Below are 15,103 nucleotides of genomic sequence, written 5' to 3' on the forward strand. Positions count from 1 at the left end.
AGATTATACATAAACCCCTGCATTAAACTTATTTACACAATAGTCAAGTTGCAAAGAAGAATTATGACCAATGGAATGAATCATCAGAGAGAAGAAACAAAACCAAAAAAAAAAAAAGAGAGAGAGCAAATAGTTTGTCTCAATCTGCATTCAGACTCCACAGTTCTTTCTCTGGATGTAGCTAGCTTTTTCCATCATGAGTCCTTTGGAGCTGTCTTGAGCCTTGTACTGCTGAGGAGAGCCAAGTCTATCAAAGTTAGTCATTACAGAATCGATATGTCTGTGGTTATATACAGTGTTCTCCAGGTTCTCCTCTCACTCAGCATCATATCATGTAGATCTTTCCAGGTTATTATGAAGTCCGTATGTTCCCCATTTCTTATAGCACAATAGTATTCCATTATATTCATATACCACCATTTGTTCAGCCATTCACCAATTGATGGACATCCCCTTGATTTCCAATTCTTTGCCACCACAAAAAGAGCTGCTATAAATATTTTTGTACATACAGATCCCTTTCCCACTTGTGTGATCTCTTTGGGATATAGCCCTAGAAGTGGTATTGCTGGGTCAAAGGGTATGCACATTTCAACTGCCTTTGGGCAGTTCCAAATTGCTCTCCAAAATGGCTGGATCTGTTCACAACTCCACCAACAATGTATCAATATTCCAATTTGCTGGGTGAGTTCAGCTGCTGCTCCCGTTCTGGTGTGTTTGGGTACAGTTCCCCATGCCTGGCGCTCTCTCAGTCTACACATCCAGTCGACCTTGGGGACTCTCCTAGGCTTGAAGTATGCCACACTAAGTCTCCTAGTGTCTTCTACCTTTTTCAGATCTGCTCAGATTCACTTCTTTTAGAGGTATCTGACAGAGTTTGTAAGAGAGCTCCTGTAAGTACCTGTTTTCACTCTGCCCTCTTGACTCTGCCCCTCTCTTTCCAATATTATTACCCCAACTGGTAAACCACATGGACTCTTCTCAGTCCACCTTTTGACCATCCCCGTCCTGGATAGGCCCTCCTTCCTGGTTTTTTGTGACCACTGTCCCCTGCCTCTCCTTGTCTGGCTGCTCTTTCTCGCCTCCTGTGGTTGCTCATCACTCCTATCCCACTCACTCAGCGGGGCATCCCCCCAGGTTCTGTCCTGCTCCATCTCAGCTCACGAGCTCCCATCGAGTCACTGGTCACCCTTAGGCATCTTTATTGAACTCCACATGGCCATTGTCCCATCCTAAGCGTCAATCCCATACCATGGGGGTGTCACATGTCTGGACCAGACATCGACCCCTCTTCTGAACCTCATTTCTGTTAAGGGTACCGCAGCTTGTGCCGACCTACCCTCCCTCTGTAAATCTGGTCACCAAGTCTGGTCAGTTGTACTGGCCCCATGTCTCAGACTTCAAGGCCTTCTGAGGCAAGACAAGAGATCACATGAGCAGGACAGGCAGACCCAAGACCCTGCATCTGAGAGCCCCAGGAATAACCATGCCCCTGGACCAGCAGCCCTGCTTCCATCCTGACCTCCACAGCCACTGAGCAGAGTGCTGCTGTTCTCACGGAGAAGGGGCTGGACACGCCAGTCAGCATCAGCCCCAAAGGCTGACTGCCACCAGGTCAGGGCCTTGAGAATGGTGGCCCCCTCCGCCCACACCAGATCACGGGCTTGGCTTTGCCACCTACCCAGGGGAGATGTAACCCGGCAAGAACCTCTGCAGTCCCCCTACCCAAGACCCTGGAAAGCAATGTCTCGTCACTGGAGTCCTTGGTACCAAAGTTCATCAGAAGTGGAAATGATGCTGAGAAAGCCTTGACCTGGTCCTCTGCGCTGTACCCTAAGGACCGCCAGACCTCTCCATCTGACCAGTAACTGAGACCTACCCCATCAGAAGACGGCAGGCCCTGGGGAGGGAGGTGGGAGCAGGAGCCCCCGGAGGGCAGGAGCTGGGCGCGGGGCAGACGCACCCTCTGCTTTCGGTCTGTAGCAGACAGTCCCTCAATAAAGGCTTTTTCATCCGCCCCACCCCCAGTCCCCATTCAGGCCTGTCTCAGTAACCCCCCTTTCTCCTCTCCAGCCCGCCATCTCCGGGCTGCTCCCTCATCTCCCAAGCCCACGTGGCCACAGCCCCCTACCCTCTGCTTCAGCGGCTCCAGTTACTAGGAGGAACCACGTGCGGACTTCTCGCTCTGACGTTCAAGGCCCTTCGCACTATGGCCCAGCCTGTTGGGGGCTTATCCCAAGTTCTCTAAGGCCCTAAGAGCGCACTGGTCACCCCAGGCAGGGCAGCTTCGCCGGAAGCCGCACCCAGTGGAGAGTATGGAGATGGGAAGGAGGCCACCGAGCCCCCAGACCAGGAACCGAGATGGGATGGGGCCGTGTAGATGGCTCTTCTGAGCCCTCGAGGCCAGGGACCGAATTGGGAAGGGGACCGGTGTAGATGGCCTTCCGAGACCAGGGGCCCGAGCTGGGATCAGGGGGGGCGGGGAGCCAGGTCAGGGAGAGGCTGAGGCAGATGTCCCAACAAGTGAGGCCTTTCTCCAAAGGCACTGGAATACAGCTTCTCCTTCCCAGCTCTGCCTCCCCCGGCCCCGCCTGCTGCAGACCAGGCCACTCCCCTCCCATTCCATCAGGTTGCCGCCTAGTGGCAAGACTCTGCGCATGCGCACACGTAGCCCAGGCGCGGGACTACACTTCCCAGAAGGCGGCGCGGGTCTCCATGGGAAGCCAGTTCCTCTCCTGCCTTGTTTAGCTATCCTGGGCGCGAGGTTGCCGCAGCCTCAGCTCTGTTCCGTCCTTCGCCGTCGCTGGGGACTGAACTCTGGGGCCGGGGTAAGTAAGAATCGGGCTCGGGACCTGGGGCCAGAGCTGGGTGGACGAGGGAACCAGTTGGACCGGGCGCCTGGCGCCTAATTGGGACCGTACATGGAAGGGAAGCGGGAGGTGGAAGGACGGATAGGGCCGCTCCTGCGCAGTCTCTTAGCCCCGCCTCCGGCATCTCTCTTAGTAGCTCCACCACCTCCGTGAGCGAGCAAGCCAGCCCATTGGTTGGACCTCAGGCGAAGGAGCCAATCGGCGGCGCCGCTGCTTCCTCGCCCCTCCCTGGGAGAACAGGTGCGGATCTGCCACTGAGAAAGGGATGGAGACTAGGAAGGGCCAGGGAGTAGCTGCACCACTGATTGGCTCCCCAGGCGGTCCAATGGGTACGCCCGCTGGAGGAGGAGGGGCGGGGCGAGGTCAGCTGACTATGCTCAGAGGTGGACCCGAGCGAGCACCTTGTGAGAGTCACTACCCTGCCCCCCCCACCTGCTGTGTCTCCCTAATAACATAGGAGCAACCCCAGAGACCCCAGCCCCCCTGGGCCAGCCCTCCTCTCCACATTGCCCCCTCCCCCACCTGCTATGGTTCCCCAGTGCCTCAGGAGAGCCCTCAGTACCCCAGGACACCCCACACTGCCCGCCTCCCCCATCTGCCATGGCTCCGCAGTGCTTAGGGAGAGACCTCAGTCCCCCAGGACAACCTGACACTGCCCTCTCCCCGTCTGCCATGGCTCCCCAGTGCCTTCAGAAAGACTCCAGCCCCCTCAGGACACCCCACACTGCTCCCCTCCCCCACTTGCCATGGCTCCCCAGTGCTTCAGGAGAGATCCCAGGCCCCTCAGTCCCCCAGGGCCAGCCCCCTGTCCTAGGGCACCCCACACTGCCCTAATTCCCACGGCCACATCCAGCCAGACACATGCCCCTCCTTCATAGCTGTCCCCTACACCCTCTCCCACATCCTTGGCACCTACACACCTGTCCCATGACTGCCCATGGTGCCCTCAGGGTGGCGGGCACATGACCCTGACTTTCTCATAGCTCCCTTTCCCTTCTCAGCTCTGCCGTGGCCCCAGAGGAGGAGGTGGGCATGGCGCCCATGCTCCAGACCACGTGGACCCACCTGGTGAGTGAGTGACCAGCTGTCCACCTGTGGCCCTTGAGGGTGGGCATATTTGTCTCACGGAGCTTCCCAGGGATGCAGCATGAGAGCTGCCCGTCAGTCTGGGGAAGGGGAGGCCTGAGGTCCCGAGAGGGTGAGGGAAGATCCCCCAGGAGGTGGGCAGCACGGCCCGAGCTGACCTCCCAGTCTCCCCGCCCTTGCCGGGCCCTCCCTGGCCTGTCCAGGCTCGAGCAGCTGTACTGACCTCAGGCCCCGGGATGGGCACCTTCTTGGAGAACAGGAGGTGAGAGGATGGGCTTTTGAGTCCGTAGAGCCTGTGGGCCCCTCTGCATCTGGTAGATGGGGAACATTCCCACTGTGATGGCCATGATGTAATCAAGCCTTTAGCCATAGCATCCCATTGATCAGGAAATCTCAGGAGTGGCCGCCATGTTGTGAGGCCTCCTTGACTTGGTCTGGATGGGCTCTGATAGATGGGGACCTGGATAGAGTCCACACACATAGACCACCTATGAGCAGTAATCTCAGTGCCATCCCTGGAAACAGGAGCTAACTGAGCATACCCATTCCTCTGAGGCCAGGATCAGTCATTTAGCCATAGTTCATGAAGGCTATGGCTGCTGCGTGCCAGGCCCCATGCCAAGTACTGGGGAGCCAAGGAAAGGCTGGCAATGGTCCCTGACCTCAAGGAGCCTCCAGTCCGCTGGGGGGACATGGGAAAACAAATGTGTACAAGGCAAGCTCTCCCCAGGGTAAAGAGGGGATGATGGGGGTTGGAGAAGTTCAGGAGCCCCAAGGCAGGGTCGTCCGGAAAGAATTCACAGACTCAAGCAGCCTAAGTCAAGGTGGCAAAAGTTTATTGATACGCTTTACAGTGGACAAAAGTTCTTAGGGAACCTGTGATCTAAGAGGGGTACAATTAAAGTTTATATAGGATAAACTACAGTATGACGCGTGCCAAATATGCCAACTAGGTGATGGGGTGGGGATTAGCGAGTGATCAGTAGTGGTCAGTTCTTAAAGGAACTTGCACTTTTGGTATCTACTAGGCAGGTGTTTTACCCAGAGTTCACTGGGAAATAGCCCAAGGGAGCTCCATGAAGGTATGGTTTTAGGCATGCAATGTCAGTAAGTGAACTGGTGGTCAGGGCTGACTGAGAAGTGCCCAGGGTGCCCCATCAGTGCCTTGTCAGGTAAGAGAGATGTGCAGAGTACACATGTCCGGGTCTAGGACACATGGAACGAGGAGTCCAGGATTGTATAGTGAGGAAGGGAGTTGGTACAGACAGTCTAGTGGCTGCTGAACACGAGCCAGTCCAAAGACAGTTCACACTAATCAGTCCTACAGATGCCATTTGTTACTATACCAGGGAGAGAGGGAAGTGTGTTGCTGGGGCCCACTCATGAGTAAGTGTTAGGCATGGTGTCCTTGGGCTGGGGAGAAGCTGCCAGGGAGAAATGTGATCTTGGAAGTGGGGTCCAAGCACCCCATCAGAAACACTGAGGGAACACAGGAATTAGGAGAGGCTGGGGAGGCTTCCTGGAGGAGGTGGCTTTGTAGCTGGGTCAGGGCCAGGGTAGAAGGGAACCTTCCAAGTGGGGTGGCCAGAGAGGCTGCCGGGAACCCAGAGGTGGAGAGTGACGCGGGGCTTGTTCCTGGGGCCCCTGGAAGGTGGGGTCACTGGATAGAGAGGGTGTGATAGAATTGGGTCAGGTGGGAGAGGGCAGGTTAGGAGGGGCTTTGAAGGCTAAACCAAGGTTTTGCGCTTGATCCTGGAGGGGAGAGGAAGCGCCACTTGAATGGGGGGAGGGGCAGTATCATAGGTGGACTTGGATTTTAGGAAAGTTATCTGAGGAAGGGATGCCCATCCCCCAGGCTAGTGCAGTCCTAAGGCCTCCTCAGAAGGCCAGCCTGTTGGTGAAAGCCCCCTCCCTCAGCCCCAGGAACCTGAGGGAAGGGGGCTGGGGTCTCCTCCAGCCTCCTGCGAGGACCAAGAACAGATGATGGTGGGGGACGGGATTAGGAAAGACCCAAGACATGAGAGCTCAGCCTGGGATGGCAGAAGGAAGAGCAGGGCATGGGGGGCAGGGCATCTTGGAAAGAAAGGTTTTCAAGACCCAAGGAAAACAAAGGAGGGACCGACCCAGGCCTTAGAAACATCCTGACACGTGTGGTTCTGCTGCCTCTTACTTAGCGCTCCTCAGGGCAGCCCGAGCCAGAACAAAATGTTGTTGGGAAATACTTAACCAAATACATAAAGTGCAGTAAGCACAGAGGCCATTTGTTTGTGGCCCCGGATTGTGGAGCAGAAGGAGCCCTGGGCAGGGAGCCTGAAGGCTGGCTGGCGGTAACAGCAGGTGTCACTGGCCTTCGGGCAGGCACAGCTGTCCCAGGCAGGGCCGGATGGCTGCCTGTCCAGCAGTTACAGGAGGATTCCCTTCTGGGGCTGCTAAGGGCCCTTCTGCTTCTCTGCAAAGCTCTTAGTCCAGTGCCTGGCACACACAGTCAGTGTTTAGTGGAGGCTTATTCCCTTCCCTTCCCAGACTCTGTGACTCCACTGTGACTGACCTGCTTATATGATAAAGTGCTGTCCTTGTTCCTTTGTGGCTGGAGGGTAGGGGACATCTTCTGTGGAGCACCAGAAAGCCTCAGGCCTCCTTCCAAGGCCACATGAAGGAGGAGGTCCAGGCAAACAAAAGTTGTTGGTGTTTCAGAAACCCATGACGTTCAGAGACGTGGCTGTGACCTTCAGCCCGGAGGAGTGGGGGCATCTGGAGCCCTCCCAGAAGGAGCTTTACCGCCAAGTGATGCTGGAGAACTATGAGAACCTGGTCTGCCTGGGTGAGGACCCCTGCTACCCCTGGGCAGGGCCGGGCATGGGGAGGGCAGAGATGGCTGGGAGACAGGGCCTTCCCATGCCGTGTCCCCCTCCCTCCTGCGGTGTCTCCCCTATAGTCCCAGCCCAGGGACCTGCACCCCTGCAAGGCTCTGGGCCCATCCCCTTTCTAGCATGGGTGTGTCTCTGAGCTCCCCTTCCCCATCTCCCCAAGCAGGACTTGCCCTTTCCAAGCCTGACCTGATTGAGCAGCTGGAACGAGGGGAAGCCCCTTGGAGGCCAGAGGAAGATGTCCCAGGAAGCAGCTGTGCAGGTGAGTGGGGTACCCAGCCCTGGCCAGGACCCTCTCCCACAGCTTGCTGGCCCATGTGGAAGGGCTGAGCCTGTCTGGCAGACGAATCGCCTTCCCTGGAGCACGTTGTGGTGCCAGTGTCTGCCCACATGTGCCCTGGCGGCTGCCTCAGACGTGTTCCTTACAAAAATGTTTTCCGGGGTGCTCTGGGTGGCCCCAGAGCCCTGTCCTGGGTCCTCTGCTCTCCGCTGATACCATGGGGCCTGGTGACGTCATTTGCTGCCTTGTATTCAGTGACTGTCTCTAGGTTGATGATTCCCCAGGCTGCCTCTCCTGCCCCAACCTCTGCCCAGCTCCAGACTCAAATCTCTCCCTGCCCGTGGACCCTCTGCATGTTCTGTAGACATCTGAAGCACAGCAGGTCCTGAGCGGGGCTCATTCCCCTTGGCCCCAGCCTTGTCTTCTTCTTCCCCATCCCCCAAGCTCCCCTCCCAGGTGACATTGCCAACTCCTCGCTCTTTCTCACTCCCCACAGCTGTCCCCACTCCTCAGCACTGCCCCCACCCACAGTGGACTTTTTTCATCTCACTCCTTGTCTGTGGGGTCTGCCTGCCTCAAGCATCTCCCCTCTCCCAAAGTGACCTTCCTAAAGTGCAGGTCTGACCTGCCCCGAAACCCCTAATCAGTGAACTCCATTGGCTCCCTTCCCACCCCCACCCCCCCAGGACCTAACACAGAATCTTTTGTCTGGCATTCAAAGCCTGTCCTTGCCGGACACCTCCCACCTTCCGAGTCTTCTTACCTCTTACGCCTTCTCGTGTATTCTGCAGTCCCACGACCCCATCTGCCTGGTTATTCCTAAAGAGGACGCTCCATCTCCCAGCCCTGGGAGGTTTTTCTGGCTGTCCTCCGTGCTTGAAGTGTTCTCTCTCTGCGTCTCAGCCTACTGGCTTTCTTCGGGTCCCTGCTAAAGTCTCACCTCCTACAGGAAGCCTTCCCTCACACCTTTAGCACAGGGCACTCCCCTGGAGATGGCCCCTGAGTGGCCCTGGCTACGACCTGTTTGGCTGCAGTCACTCGCTTGCTGTTTGCCCAGGAAGATGGGAGCTCCTTGGGAGCTTCTGCCTTTCTTTGTAGGCCGAGCCCTTTGGACAGTACCTGCCACATAGTAGGCTCTTCATCAATACCTGTTGATATGACTTGCTGTCACACTGAGTCAGGCTGTCCTCACTCACTCCCTCTATCTCTGTGCCACACCCTGCTGGTTGGACACATGGGTCATGTCCAGGCTCTGGTCTGAATCATCAGGCTGCTTTTATAGAGAGAGGTCTTTGTTTCCTTCACAACTTCTGTGGGTGGGGTCCTGACCAGGGGCTTCCATTGATGTGATGTGCCCTATTGCTTTCAGAGAGATGGCACCAGTGCCCAGTTCCACCAGGTAGTCAACAAGCATATACTAAGACTAGAGATGCAAACAAAGGGAAAAACAGTCTCTGTGCTCAGAGAACTCCCATTCTAATGGGGGAGGCAACATGCAAACAACTGCGTACCTACGAGATGGGTGCAGTGTAAACTGCAACTGATTTCCAAGGGAATCGCTGACAATGTGTATATGGGGGGGCAGGGATTGGGAAAGGCCGCCTGTACTGAGTCTTGGCTGGCAGGGGTGAGTAGGGTGAGCAGTCCAGACACTGGGGACAGCCGATGCCTGGAGACAGGACGTGGAGTGCCATGTCTTAGGAAGCACGAGAAGCCCGCTGCCACCAGATCCTAGAATACGTAGAGAAGAGTGAAGGGTGAGAAGCCTGGAAAGCTGGCAAGGGGCCAGTTGGTGAAGGGTTGTAGGTGCCACACGGGTCATTATGGGTCAATCCTGGTAGTAATAGGCACTGTGCTTTGTTGAGTGAAAGAGTGGAGGAGCCACGAACATGGTTGGATCTTTGCCTTTGAAAGCTTAGTGGACAGACTGGAGAGGGGAGAAGCCAGACAGGGAGGCCTGCCATGTGCATGGCTGTGTCTGAGGAAACAGGGACAGAAATGGTGAGATTTGCCAAAAGGTTGCGCATATGGAGTGAGCACGAGTGAGGGTCTGAGAAGCACGCTGAGGTTCCAGATCTTGGTCGTAGTGAGGAAGAGGAGAGGACATTCCTCAGAAATGGAATACAGCCCCTTTTGGACAAATTGACTTTGTGATGTCCACAGATATGCAGTTAAAGATGATCACTAAGTTAGGTTCATCTCACTGAGTGGGAGCGGGAGGTGGTCAGACTCGTGATTTGGGAAAATCCCTTTGGCTGCTGAGAGAAGGATAGATTAGACAGGGGAGAGACTTGAGGCAAGGCCACTGGTTAGGAAGGGATGCAAACACGGTGGGCCAAGCGTGAGCTTGTGAGCCGAGAGGAGGCGACATGAGAGAGGTTGTCGAGGTCGGCAGCTGATTGAGTATGAGTTGAGAGTGAAGAGTGGACAATGTCACCTTGCAAACCTCAGTGACTGGGAGGGTGTTGGGGCCATCGGCAGAAATAGGGAGTTTCCAGAAAGTGAGTTTAGCATTGGGATGACCCCAGGACATGGCAGGTAAGCTGGGGTCTGCCCTAGGGAGTCTGCTTCTGGAGGGATGTTTCAGTGTGATGCACTGCAGTCTAGCAAAGGTCTCGCCAAGCCAAAGCATTTCCCGAAGAAGGCGACCAGGTGTGGGGAGGACTGGAGAACACTCCAGACCAGCATTTGTGCAAGGAACAGGGAGGGTTCATCCATCGAAGAATATCGAGAGGAGAGACGGGCTGGCCTTGTTCCTGATGACCCCAGAGAGCAGCACCAGGAGTAATTGGAAGGAGGCAGATTTCTTTTGGTTCTGGAAAAGAAAAAAAAAATGTTTCTAACAAGTAGAACTCTAACAAGTGGAGCTCTGGAGAATCAAAATGTTCTGCCCCTGGAGGTTTGTCTTCCTTCCACTTGGGGTTTGCAGGCAGAACTGGGGCAGGGGGAGGGCCTCTGGGAGGTGTAGGCCTCTGGCGTCCCTTCCCACTCCCTGCTCCTGTGCTTCTGCCACACTTCAGCCAGGCTAGTGGTGTGAGCAGACGATAGCGATTCCAGGGCCAGAATGGTAATCTGGCAGTTGTTTGGTGAATGGATTGAAAAGGGCACCCTATAGCACATGGACTATCCTGAGATGAAGAGGGCCTAGCTTCTGATCCTCAACTGTCTTTGGAGGGGGGAAGGCAGGGCACTTGGGGTTAAGTGACTTGCCCAAAGTCACACAGCTAGTAAGTGTATCAGGTGTCTGAAGCTGGATTTGAACTCAGGTCCTCCTGATTTCAAGGCCGATGCTCTACTTGCTGCACCACCTAGCTGCACCGTATCCTCAGCCATCTTGACAAACTGCGTGTTCTGTGACATTTCCTCTAATCCTCATTTGTTTTCTTAATCTGTTCTTCTGGTCACAGAGGTATTGTTGCACAGTGGACTGAGAGGTCAAGGCCTGGGGTCTGGCCCTGCCTCTGACACACACTGTGTGTGATCCTGAACAGCACCCTTCACCCCTCAGTGACACAGGCAGCTCTTTAAGGCTCAGCATGCAGAGAAAGGGCCAACCTGCATCAATGGGGGGGTTTCCTGTGTCACCACTGGACAGACCTGTGTTCCCCCTGCTAATCCTTTCTAGCTTTCCTCATTCCTGGACTGACTAATCTTATTATTAGTGTTCGGCCGTCCCTTTTCCTATGCTCAGTGTAAATTACAAGACTTCATTTGTGGAGCCTTTAGTCAAAGCCACGTCATCTTCACTGATATTGTGGTTAGGTCCTCTATTCCATTCAGATGACAGATGTTTATATCAAAGCCTTGTTCTTCACTCCTTTGCTAAGCCCTAAGCAGTGTCCCTTTTAAGTAACAAAACTCTCTCAAACTATGCCATTCCATGTCACAAACCAGGTTGATTAATATTGTCTTTCTTGGGCCCAGATGGCAGAGGTTGGAGTGTTCTGTTGTGTAAAGATTGTTAGTTCTTATTGAAGGAGGAAACAGAACATAATAGAGTTAAATGTTAAGAATAGCAGATTTTTGGTTTCTTTCAGGTCAGCCTAGGCCCGAAGCCAAACAGTCATCTCCACAATGGGGTCTTTATGTGGAAGAATCATTTCAGAAACCACTCCCTGGGTATAGTCCCTCTGTTTCCACCTTGGGAGAAAATTGGGAAAATGAAGCCAGATTAAAGAGAGAGCAGAAGGATGAAAAGCAACATACTAGACAAAAAAACATCACTCAAAGCAAACCTTCCAATGAAGCAAGAATCCATAAATATAAATATGGCGAAAGCATCAGTCCTTGGCCAGGCCTATATCCACAACAAAGAGAACTTGTAGGAAACAGTCTCCATAAGTGGGATACACATAAAAAGAATTTCAGGCTATATTCAGCCCTAAAAAAATGTAACAGAATATGTGCAAAGAAAAGATTTTCTAAATTTAAAGAATATGAGGAATCCTTAAGTGATAATTCAGACCTTATGGAAAATCATAGAATATGTAATGGAGAAAAGACTTATGTATGTAATGAATATGGGAAGGGCTTCTTTCAGAGGATATGTCTTATTCAGCATAAGAGAAGTCATACTGGAGAGAGACCTTTTGAGTGTGATCAATGTGGGAAGTCTTTTCACCAAAGTGGACATCTTATTCAACATTATTCAATTCATACAGGTGAAAAACCTTATGAATGTAATGAATGTTTTAAGGTTTTTCGCCTGAGCACAGGGCTTATTGAACACCAGAGAATTCATACTGGAGAGAAACCTTATGAATGTAATGAATGTGGGAAGACCTTCCGTCATGGTTCACATCTCATTCAACATCAGAGAATTCATACTGGAGAGAAGCCTTATGAATGTAATGAATGTGGAAAAGCCTTCCGCAATAGCTCATATCTTACTCGACATCAGATGATTCATACTGGAAAGAGACCTTATCAATGTCATGAATGTGGAAAGGCCTTTCGAGACAGCTCACAGCTTACTCAACATCAGAGAATTCATACTGGGGAGAAACCATATAAATGTAATGAGTGTGGGAAGGCCTTCCACCATAGTACACAACTTATTGCACATCAGACTGTTCATACTGGCGAGAAGCCTTATCAATGTAATGAATGTGGGAAGGCTTTCCGCCAGAGTTCACAACTTACAGTTCATCAGAGAATTCACACTGGAGAGAAACCTTATCAATGTAATGAGTGTGGTAAGGCTTTCCGCCTGAGCGCAGGCCTTAGTGAACATCAGAGAATTCATACTGGAGAAAAACCTTATAAATGTAATGAATGTGGAAAGGCTTTCCGCTTGGGCACAGGGCTTAGTGAGCATCAGAAAATTCATACTGGAGAAAAACCTTATGAATGTAGCGAATGTGGAAAGGCCTTCTGCCATAGCTCACAACTTACTCTACACCAGAGAATTCACACTGGAGAGAAACCTTATGAATGTAAGGAATGTGGAAAGACCTTCCGTCAAAGCACACAACTTACTGTACATCAGAAAATTCATAGTGGAGAGAAACCTTATAAGTGTAATGAATGTGGGAAGACTTTTCGCCTGAACACACAACTTACCGTACATCAGACAATTCATAGTGGGGAGAAACCTTATAAATGTAATGAATGTGGAAAAGCCTTCCGGCGGAGCACAGGACTTAGTGAACATCAGAGAATCCACACTGGAGAAAAACCTTATAAATGTAATGAATGTGGGAAGGCCTTCCGGCTGGGCACAAAACTTAGTGAACATCAGAGAATTCATACTGGAGAGAAACCTTATGAATGTAATGAATGTGGGAAGGCCTTTAGGCAGAGCATACAACTTACTCTACATCAGAGAATTCATACTGGGGAAAAACCTTATGAATGTAGTGAATGTGGAAAGACCTTCCGCCAGAGCACACAACTGACAGTACATCAGAAGACTCATACTGGAGAGAAGCCTTATGTATGTAATGAATGTGGGAAGACTTTTCGCCTGAGCACACAACTTACTGTACACCAGACTATTCATAGTGGAGAGAAACCTTATACATGTAGTGAATGTGGGAAGGCCTTCCTCCACAGCTCATACCTTATTCGACATCAGATGATTCACACTGGAAAGAAACCTTATGGATGCAATGAATGTGGGAAGACCTTCAGGCAGAGCATACAGCTTACTCGACATCAGCGAATTCATACTGGAGAGAAACCTTATAAATGTAGTGAATGTGACAAGGCCTTCTGCCAGAGCTCACAGCTTACTCGACATCAGAAAATTCATACTGGAGAGAAACCTTATGAATGTAATTAGTGTGGGAAGGCTTAATCTACATCATAAAATTCATACTAGAGAGAAACCTTTTGAATATAATGAATGTGACAGGGCTTTGTAAGAGACTAGAGACCTTTTTGGATATCAGAAAATCCATCCTTGAGCAGAATCTTGTGATTTAATGAATGTAGCAAAGCCTGCCTTTAAACATGATTTGTTCATTATTGGGGAATTGATAATGGAGAAAAACTTTATGAATGTAATGATTGAGGAAATACTTTCCTGCAGAGTAAATGCCTTTCTCATCATCAGTTCATACTAGTGAAAAAATCCTTATGCATATAACGAAGGTGAAGAAAAAGCCTCATCCCAAACAAATAACTTATTGATCTTGAGGCAGTGCCAACTGAAGAAAGGATTGATTATTAGGATTTCCATAGTTTTGCAATTGTAAAGAAACTTAAAGGTCATCTAGTCACAAGCACAAAATTTGAGGGTTGGAAGTGATCTCAAGGCCATTGTTCCAACTGAGACACTAGGCATCCCCACTGTAACATGTTAAAGGTGATCTTATAGCCTCTGCTTGAAAGCCTCAGAGGAGGGGGAGCCCACCATTTCTTGTGGCAGGTCATTCTTTTGGGTGACACTAATTATTACAGCTATTCATAAAATCAAAACTAAATTTACTCCTTTGCAGCTCCAACTCATTACTGCTTATTCAGCCTTTGGCAGCCAAAGAGAACAAGTTTCATCTCTCTTCCATATGAGAGCCATTCAGATACTTGAAGACAGTTATATCCCCTGAGACAGTCCCAGAATAAATATAAGCCCCCACTTACTTCAATAGATGCTCATGTCATGGACTCAAGGCCCATAACCATCCTGTTGTCTGTCCTTTGAACACTTCCCACCTTGTCAGTATCCTTTTTAAACTGGTCCCTAGAACTGAACACGATCCACCAGATGCAGTCTGATGACAGAACAATAGGACTGTCATCTCCCTTTTTCCTGTAAGCTATGCCCTTCAACAGAGACCAAGATCGTATTAAGTGTTTTGGCTATTACATCATGCTGATTCATTGGTCACTACTCATTCCTACTGAGCTCAAACCCGCAGACTGTTTTCAAACCTAGTGCTTTAGAGCTCAGGGGTTCTTAACTTAAAAAAAAACCAACCTGTGTATACACACACACACACACACACACACACACACACACATACACACACATATATGTATTTGGATTGTATCTCAGTGTAATGGGTTTACTTTGCATTCCTATTTGTTTTATTATTTTAAAAATAATTTTATGAGAACTTACTTTTATGAGCTCCTGAGGAGGATTTCACAGGCTTCTGTAGATGCCAGAGGGGTCTGTGACGCAAAAAAGAACCTTTGCTCTAGCTGCAAGTCCCACACTTTCTACCTTTGCAGTTGATTTGGCACATTTTTATGTAATTTGATTCAAGGAGCCACTTTGTGCCTATTAATAGTAGGCCTCTTACTTGCCTGCTTTGCTCTAGGCGTTGTTCTATGTATTGGGGATGCAAACACAAAAATGCAACAATCCCTGCTTACAAGGTTCTGACGTTCTATAATTGATACGCAATATCTACATAGACAAATAGGAAATACATGTCAAATAATAACTTCAAGGTCACATGATCAGTGATATGGCGGACTGGATGTTTTCAACAGTTCATATTAACTCTTTTTCCAGGGCATTCCTTGGAGCTTTCAAGGCCTTTCTGGAATCA

At 51.0% G+C, this 15,103-nt stretch overlaps 1 protein-coding gene across 1 annotated transcript; it reads left to right on the plus strand.

Moving 5' to 3' along the window:
- Positions 1-2,766: 2,766 nt before the first annotated feature.
- On the plus strand, positions 2,767-14,541 carry LOC118833718 (zinc finger protein 420-like). Its single transcript, XM_036741100.1, has 6 exons — positions 2,767-2,828; positions 3,007-3,110; positions 3,872-3,938; positions 6,651-6,777; positions 6,990-7,085; positions 11,141-14,541. The coding sequence occupies exons 3-6, from the start codon at positions 3,903-3,905 to the stop codon at positions 13,384-13,386; spliced, it is 2,505 nt and encodes an 834-aa protein (XP_036596995.1). The 5' UTR covers positions 2,767-2,828; positions 3,007-3,110; positions 3,872-3,902; the 3' UTR covers positions 13,387-14,541.
- The last annotated feature ends 562 nt before the right edge of the window (positions 14,542-15,103 follow it).

The sequence above is a fragment of the Trichosurus vulpecula genome, chromosome 1 (genome assembly GCF_011100635.1).
Source record: "Trichosurus vulpecula isolate mTriVul1 chromosome 1, mTriVul1.pri, whole genome shotgun sequence".
Lineage (NCBI taxonomy): Eukaryota > Metazoa > Chordata > Mammalia > Diprotodontia > Phalangeridae > Trichosurus > Trichosurus vulpecula.